The 8861-nt window shown below is 40.0% G+C and overlaps 1 protein-coding gene across 2 annotated transcripts; it reads left to right on the top strand.

Moving 5' to 3' along the window:
• Positions 1-657: 657 nt before the first annotated feature.
• FAM216B (family with sequence similarity 216 member B) lies at positions 658-7196 on the top strand. Of its 2 annotated transcripts, none has more exons than XM_014867409.3 (4): positions 658-805; positions 2368-2480; positions 5046-5166; positions 6883-7196. In XM_014867409.3, exons 2-4 carry the CDS (start codon positions 2382-2384, stop codon positions 7050-7052), a joined length of 390 nt encoding a protein of 129 aa, XP_014722895.2. In that variant the 5' UTR covers positions 658-805; positions 2368-2381; the 3' UTR covers positions 7053-7196. The 2 variants fall into 2 exon arrangements, with proteins under 2 accessions (XP_014722895.2, XP_070336940.1); XM_070480839.1 differs by having other exon boundaries at positions 667-805; positions 2374-2480.
• Positions 7197-8861: the final 1665 nt, after the last annotated feature.

Here is an 8861-nt window from a genome sequence, read left to right as displayed (position 1 = left end):
CCTCTTAAGAATTTTGAATTTATGGTTTTCTTTTGGTATTTCTTCTTCCATTTTCTCTAAGAACTCTTCATCTTTAGAGATAAGCTGGCATTCAGAAGGGGGATTCTCAAGAAAGAAAAGAAGTCTGTAATCATAACGCTAGCGAGAGGAAGGGGTAAGATTGCTCTCATGAGTTAGGTAAAAACGTGAGGCTTATGCTGATGAGGTCAATGTGGGCAAGAATCTTGCGCCATAGGTTCATTATCATCTTTTGTAGCTCTATCCAAAATCAAATATGGACAATATCTTACTTTTCCCAAAAAAAGAACATTATTTTGAACTATGGGACAATTCCATAGGTTACCAGAGTCAAATTCATGCCTGTACCTCTATATTTAGGAACCATTCCTTCATCATTACGAGCAATCAGGATGGGGGCTACTGACTCCAAATCTGGGAGATATTCATGTAATGGCCTGTTGCTGTGATGGATTTCTTGACCTTTAATAATCGACCTCTCTGTCTCCATGCACTTTCCTCCCCCACGTCTGCAAATAACGCAGATAAGGTAGATTTAGAAATTGGCACTTGGTTAGACACAAGCTTAGGAAGAAAAAACCTGTGCAATTGAATGCTGTCTAGAAGCAGGAAAAGGCGTGCAGCCAAGCTTCCCCAGCTCTTTGTTTCATCACATGATGTTGCTTGGATATCAGCTCATCAACAGACTGAATTTCCCTACCACCATTGCATGAAGAAAGAGACCCTGCAAGAAAACTACATTGAATACGAATACCAGCTTTTACAAAAGGGGAGATTAAAATACAGGGTAAGTTCCTTTTAAGCAAATCTGTCTTTTTGTTCCAGATGTTATTTTGTAGAGTTTTCCTCCCTGAATTCCCCAAAGCATTTTAATCAAACTTCATCAGATATAGACCACTTGAACAGGTAAGATGGATTTCCTCTGCAATAGCCGAAGAAAAGTACATGTGAATTGTTGCCACAAGAGAGATTGTCAGTCATTTCCTTTTGCTATTTGAGGAGAGGAGAAATCTTTCTAGCATTAAAGAATATTTATGCTCTGCTCTACAGATCTGGAAAGTAGGAGGAGGTTATTGAGATGATTTGAGTACAGGATAGAGTGTAGGCTTTTATCACAGAGGATATTAAGAGAGTATATCTTGGTTGGTATGGTTTCTGGAGTGCATGTTGAAGGAAAGCAGTATTAAATAAAATATTTATGGTTTAATTTATAAGTTTATATTGTGGAAACAGGACACACAGAGATGCTGACTGATGCTTCCCTAATAAATTTCTCTTCTGGAAGATCTGAGCCTTAGATCTGTGAAATCAGAACCAATCAGAGTCTTCTCACACGTTAAAATACTTCTTGAGTTTGTGTACATGTGTGTGCTCACGTGTGCGCATGTGTGTGAGCATACAATAGGGGAGGGGAGAGAGAGAGGAACTGACTCATGATCTCAGTTAATCAAACAACCTGATGGGGGAGGTGCTGTAGACAAGGGTGAAAGAGTGAGCAGAGGGGAAATGCTCAGGGTTTCCACTCTGTGCCTTGGCAACCCTATTGCAGTATGTGTATTCTTCCTTGATTGTTAGGTATTCTATAATTATATACTCCTCAGATTCTAAACCCTAAACCACATGAAAAAGAGACTTACTCATAGCAGGTTTGACTCCTTTGTTTTGTATCTTTGTCAGGCAAGTAGTAAGAAACATTGCTAGGTTTAATAGTTTCTTTTGTAGTACAGTGCTCTAAAATTTCAGTTCTAAATGTACGAGAAATGGAGAATGATGCAAAATTATACTATATTGCCATGAAAAATCATATTTTCAAGGGTTATTTAATGAGATGGGAAAGTGCACAACACAGAGTATCGTCTCCCTTTTCTAAAATCACACACAATGCACGCAGAAAAAAATAAAAGGAAGTCAATCAAATGCTAACAATAGTTACAGACAGTTAGATTATGGATGATCTTATTTTGTTCTTCAATTTTCAAATTTTTCCACATTTTCCATAAGACATTTATTACTTTTAGAATCCGATAAGATAATAAATACTATTTTAAATTATCAAGAAATAACTGTTGTGACACAGTATGGCTCTACAACCCACCTGTTCCAAATGCAGAGTGAAGCAGAAAGACAAAGGGTTCTGAATGATTCCTTCCACAAATAAGGGGTGAGAAGAGGGAAAAGGGCAGTGTCGTGAGGTCCGGTTACTCTGAGACGTGAGAAAATTTCTTATCCCTAGAAATAAATAATATTTATCTATTTATTTATTTACTTGCTTACTTATTGACTTAGGTACAGCCCCAAAACTGGTTGAACGAAATGAAATTTTATGCTATGCTTTGTTGTTCCTTGGAGGTATAGGATAAAGAATGGGACAAAAACAGAAAAGACAACAAAAGCTTCGAAATGTTCCACGGATTCCTCGCATCCGAGTGCCTCCCTCTGCCTCTGACACTTCATTGTTGAAGGTACAGCATACTGTGCACAGATGGACAGAGCTTGTCTGTCTCTTCTTCAAGGCCTGAGGACTTCTCAGCATTCTTTGCTTACCCAGCATTAGGGAGAACACCGGGCCCAACGTAGGCGCTTGGTGCATATTGACCGCGTGTGTGAGTGAATGAATGAGCACCTGGATCATCTAGTCCTGTACCCATCCCATTTCAGGAGCTCCAGTAGATGGTCACATCTTCATTGCTGACCCACTACCAGTGATGGGAAAGTCACTAACTGATCACATTGTGGCTCTCTGATGAAGAGCTATATTAGCTCCTTTCGGTCAAAATTAGTTAAAGCCATTCTCGTAAATATTCTCTGTAAAAATTTTGGTTCTCTTCCATCCCCTCAAGCAACAGGGTAAGAATATTAGGAACGCCACCTGTTACTTCTCATTAGGGAGTTCAGAGTTCTACTAAGGAAAAGAAGTAGTCATTTCTTTTTTTCCTTGTTAAATAAAACCATAACTTTTAAGGTTTTATCTTATATAATGGAAACTCCCATTACACTTTGGAGATTTGCTCTTGAAATTGGCTTGCAATTTTCATATTATATTGTTCTCAATCATTTGAAAAGGCTTAATTAGGAATCCATTCTCTTCTTCAAATACATTATCTTTTAAAACATCTAATTCAGGAACTGCAAAGCTGAAATGATGTCTCAAATTACAAAGTACTTGGTTCAGCTACTTTCTCTCTGGATATATTTTCAATATTAAGTATAAGGTCTCTAGACTACCCCCCAAAAGAATATGACCCAGATTTCAGCTCCACATAAAATTTTTAGTGGATAAAAGCCATTTTACTTTTTTTTTGTGGTGAGCAAAATTAGCCCTGAGCTAACATCTCTGCCAATCTTCCTCTATTTTGTATGTGGGACGCTGTCATGGCATGGTTTGATGATCAGACCCTGTGAACCTTGGGTCGCCAAAGAGGAGTATGCAAACTTAACCACTATGCCACAGGCCAGCCCTGAAAGTTATTTTACTTTTCTATATAATTATCTTACATTTAGTTTTTATTACATAGTTATCAACTAGTTTTGAAAATTCTGTCATTGTTTTGAATTTTTTGGCTTAGGGTGAACATATTTTATCTTGAATTTTCTAGAATGTTGATGCTATCTCAGTTTCCCCATCTGCATATAATAAGCATTTAAGAAATATTAGGTATATAATGGTAATTGTTGTCCAGGCCTATTGTTCCTCCCTGGCTCTAGATGGTAATCTTCTAAATGGTCTCTACCAATGGTCTGTCTTCCCTTAAGCCCATTCTCGACAGCAGGGCCAGAATAATCTTTGTAAAATGCAAATCTGGTCAGTTTAAAGTGTGACTTTTTGGGTTGGATAATTCGTTGTTGCAAGAGAGTGGGAGGCTGCCTCATGCACTGTAGGATATTCAGTAGCATCCTTGGCCTCTACCCACTGAATGCCAATAGCAACCCCCTGCCCCCGCCACCATTTGCAACAACTGAAAATTTCTGCAGACATGGCTAAATGTCCCTTTGGGGTCAAAAATCACTCCTGTTGAGAACCACTGCCTTAAATAAAGACCTTCAATGGCTCCTCATATAAAAGATAATCTTTAAACTCTTAGCATAAAAGGCTCCCATGATCTTCCCCTGCCTAATTCTACAGCCTTTTCCAGCTCAGACTCTACATTCCGGCTGAAGTAAAGAAAAAGTCTGGTTTCTAGTATACCCAGATATTTTGTGCCCCACAAGAAAATTTGTACCACTTTCTCCCACTAATTAGCCTTCCGTTTTCTTCCAGTCCATTGGTCCTCAAATTTTAGTGTGAATATATCAGAATCACCTGGAGGGCTTGTTACAACCTGGAGTGCTGGGCCCCACTCCCTCGAGTTTCTGATTCTGTCCATCTGGGATGGGACCTGAGAATTTGCAGTTCTAAGAATCTCCCCAGGTGGTGCTGATGCTCTTTGAGAATCAGTATTCTAGTCCTTCAGAGACTTCCTCCTCCCCGTTCAGACTCAGTTGTGTTGGTCGTCTCATTTAGGAAGCCTTCCTTGACTGCTAGATAGAGTTTGTTCTCATAGCACCTCTTTACCAATGATGTTGGACCCTTATAACATTTCCCATCTGCTCATCTGTCTATCCCCCCTGCTTACTGAGAACTCTCAGTGGGAAGTTCTCTCTTACCCGTCCAGAGGCCTGGCGTATTTGAGGCCCTGCGTAAATTCTCATAGCCTACCTTCCTCAATAAGGATTCTAATAGATCAATAAAAAACTTTAAAAATCCTTGGGTCTCCTTCAGCCCAATACTTTGACCTACTTACCTAGAATCTTTGCTTACTCATTTTTACCATCACGCAGGCCAGTGGAAGTCTGTCTAAACTAAGAGAGGAAACTACCAAATTGTTGTTGCCAATTGTGTGTGTGTGTATAGAGAGACGGACAGACAGATAGAGGACAGAGAGAGAGAGAAGCATCTTATTTCTTTGGAAGTCAGCTTTGAATACATCCCACACTTAATGCTACAGAACGCCACCAACTCATCCAAATCACGTGCTCTGCTCTGACAGGATCTAACGCAAGGGCAGCAGCGTTACTTTTACAGCATCATGAGGATTTACAGCTCCAGGCCCCAGTGGGAGGCCCTGCAGACCCGCTATATTCACAGCCTTCAGCACCAGCAGCTGCTCGGTGAGTTTAACAACCTGATCTGAACCAGTCTCTCAGAAAGGTACTCGTGCTGCAGCTGGAGGTCAAGTTTCCAGATGAATTATTCAAGTAGAATGGCCTTGGCCAGCATGCTATTTTATCAACACAGTTCGCAGGCCAAGTTTAAAAATTACTATCCCTAACAATAGAAAGCAAGGTTTTATGAGCAAACTAAGAGAGTTTAAAGAAATCAGAGTGTGGATTGTTACAATATGTCAATAACTATCTGAAATTTACAGGAACTTGATCTAGTAGAACTGGCAATGGGCTTAGTCAGGTGGTCTAGGCTCAGACCTCAACTCAGCCCCTTGCTGGTTGTGCAAACTCAAAGGCTTGTTTTACTCACAACGATGATAGTTATATTTATTGAGCATTCACCGTGTTCCAGACATTGTGCTAGGAGCTCTACGTGTAATGTCTCATTTTCTCCCCACGTTATAGTTAGGGGAAACTGCAACTCAGGTAGGTTATCTAACTTGACCAACATCCTATAGATCATAAATGTCAGTTAGGACTGTCACCTCCAGACATCACACATTTTCACCCACATGCTCTGTTGTCTCTCTTCTACTAACCTCAGGAAATTTTATGAAGCACAAATGAAATAATGGTTGTGAAAGACCTTCATAGATTATAAGAAACAACCTACTGAAAGTTGTATTGTTGTTAAATCCCTTTTTTCCTAGGGAAGGCTCTCTGTCCCCAGCCAGCCTCTGTTGCACTCTTCTCCTAACTCCCATAGAGCATTTTTTTGGCAAACTGATCACTTGGCATTAGCACATCAACCTTGTATTGTCATTCCTGTATTTGCACAAAAGGAGGACATGGTTTTTGCAAATGATTTAATAACAAGAAAAAGAACAATAGTTAGCTTTTACTAGGGCTTCCTACGTGCCAGGCACAGTTCTAAGTACTTTGCGTGTACTCTCTGATTTAAAACTCAAACACTCTACATGGTAGGTGCCTTTATAACCCACATGTCACAGAAAAGAAAATTGAGACACAGATAAGTTAAGTAACTTGACCAGGGTCATGCAACCTAGTAAATAGCAGAGCCAGGATTTAGCCTGGTCCCCATGACTATCTGAAGTGTTGCAGATGCATCATCTACTAGCTTTGTTTGTAGCATAAAATTGCATAGAGGCCAATGAAACCAGAAGCAGAGATATTCAATGATTAGTGCACATAAAACCCACCTGTGTATGTTATTAAAATGGAGATTTCCAGGCCTAACTCTCTGTTTGCATTCAGAAGGTCATGGATTAGAACCCAAAATCTGCATTTTTAGGAAGTATTATTAAATGTGGGCTCAGCCAGCTGATTCTGTAGTAGGTGGTCTGCAGACTATGCTTTAAAAAGACTGAGAGAGATCAAATATGTCTCTGTCTGATTGGAAGAAAGTTTTGATATTGAAGATAAACAATTCATGCAAAGATTCCTCGTGGCTCAAGTACCTCTCCAAATGATTTGTCATGTTATTCAAGGCTAAGTATTTATTAATTTATTGAAGGAGAAACGAAAAGAAGAAAAGTACACTTCCTGCCCTCAAAGATCATACAATCCGGGCACTCTAAACATACGATTTCTACCCTGGAAAGCAGGGGAAATTTTGTGAATATGTGAATATTGGCAGTGCTGTTTGCTTATCTGTTTTGTAAAATTGTTGACTTTGATGTTTCTCTCATTTCTTTCCCCCAGGCTACATTACTCAACAGGAGGCCTTGGCTTGTGCCGCTGTACTCAGAGAGTCAACCAAGAGAGCCTCAGCCAAGGTAGCTCCTCATGGAACCGTCTCCCGGAAGCCTTCGGCCATGATAAGAACCTGGCCATCAGCACTCCCTGTGTCTGCGGTTCGACCCAGGGTGTAAAGCACAGGGCTCTGATCCCTCAGGAACTGAGGCTTTGCATATGCTCTGAAATATGTAGTTTGCTCATGTACCCCTGGCACCTAGTGGGTGCTTAGTGTGTATTTGTTGAATGAGAATCAATAAAAGAATAACTTCTAATACAAACCCGCACGTAGAAATAACCTCTCTTCCATTCACATAAATTTTACCAGCAAAAATGAGTTGAGAGCCTCATATATAATCTTATACATAATCTATAGAGTGAAATGACCTTTGAAGCTTTCAAAGTAAAAGCTTCCTTTGAATTAGAACAGCCAGAGAAGTCCCAAGAAGAGTGCAAGGGAACGAGTGACCAGAGGGTGCCAAGTCCTCTGTTACTGAGTGACCATTCCCTACCAGCCACTCACTACACATATTGAAAATACGCAAACCAACACAGTGGTAACACTGAGCATGCAGGGCTTCTGGAGCCACATCATCTCAGCAGCAACTGGACTATGCATTTCCATGTCCTCCTTCCTCTCTTCTTCTGCATCAAGCAACAGCATTCGACTTGCCCCCGTGGCTTCTGGTTCTTGCCTGACTCAATCCCTTTACATCTTCTTGAAACTTGGACTTGTCAACATGCCACATCTGAGTTCATTCTACACAGTTGTAATTGACCTTGACACAGGTAAGAGAATTTGTGCACATACCTTCCCTGGGCAGCTGAAGATACACTCTCAGCAGAACAAGAAAGAGCCCCAAAGAACTGATTTCAAGTCTAACTATTCTGTACCCTTAATGGTTTTAAGCAAAGGACACAAGACCATACAAATAAGAAAAAAATGAGATAAAAATGAGACTAAAAAATGAGATAACAGGGAGTCAGATCATTATACAAATGGCATAGTACTATATTTGTTATACTTAATAGACATTTTCATCACCAGTGATTTTCTTGTCTTTTAAAAATTAGTCACCAGTACTCACATAAAGTCAAAATACAAAAGGCCTTTTCTTCATCTTCTTTCTGAATGTTCAACCCCCTTTCCTCATTCAAATCAGCCAATGATTTTGTCATGCCCATAAAAGGAGTCAGTTGAGATGGAATATAAACTTGCTTGACAAAGGATGTACTAAAAGTAAGATTTTGCACTGTTATGAGAAAAAAAAAAGCAACTCCTTGAACTCATTGATGGTTTTTATTATCTTCTCTCTCTGCAATCATTAACATAGAAGATGTAACATTTCTCATGAGATTTTGAAAACTCCCAATACTGGTTCTGAGATCTGCCTGACTTCTTTTGGGGAGGGACCAGGAGCGTGGTTGGCCCACTAGTCTGACAGGAAGACTTGGGAAAACCAATACTGACCTCAGTGGGTTCATTCACTTAATCGTAAAGAAACTTCTTGACCTCTGCAAATCCAGGCCCTGCCTCAATACTGTAAGTTGCTTTACAGTTGCGAGTTAAGAATCATTAGGTAGGCTTAAAAGAAGAAAAAAAATCAAATGGAACTGGAGTGAGTTAGAGAGTTGCCCTGTGAAGGGACAGAGGCTTGTGGTAGACCTAACTTGTACTGTACTAGCCTTCCCACTGTTTCCATGATGGCTTTTATCCCTTTGAACTTCTGGCATGCACTTTTATCTTAGACTTTTTTTTGATGGGCAAAGATATTTTCTCTACAAGCCTTGGCTAGTGATGCAGAATATCAAGGAGGCCACTGATGATTCTGCACTGTGTCCCTATATCACACATTTCAGAAGCAACTTGTTTCCGATAGAAGCTTTTAAGAGCTAATTGACAGGAGAATGTCACAGGCCCATAAGAGGTATGAATAGATCTAAGT

The sequence above is a fragment of the Equus asinus genome, chromosome 11, assembly GCF_041296235.1.
Source record: "Equus asinus isolate D_3611 breed Donkey chromosome 11, EquAss-T2T_v2, whole genome shotgun sequence".
Classification (NCBI taxonomy): Eukaryota; Metazoa; Chordata; class Mammalia; order Perissodactyla; family Equidae; genus Equus; species Equus asinus.
This window is presented reverse-complemented; position numbering and strand designations above follow the sequence as displayed.

Excerpts from the sequence above, each read along its gene's own strand:
- FAM216B (XM_014867409.3), top strand. The coding sequence starts at position 2,382 with ATGGGACAAAAACAGAAAAGACAACAAAAGCTTCGAAATGTTCCACGG. Across the intron at positions 2,481-5,045 it reads CTGACACTTCATTGTTGAAG|GATCTAACGCAAGGGCAGCA; the intron begins GTACAGCATACT and ends CTGCTCTGACAG. Across the intron at positions 5,167-6,882 it reads TCAGCACCAGCAGCTGCTCG|GCTACATTACTCAACAGGAG; the intron begins GTGAGTTTAACA and ends TCTTTCCCCCAG.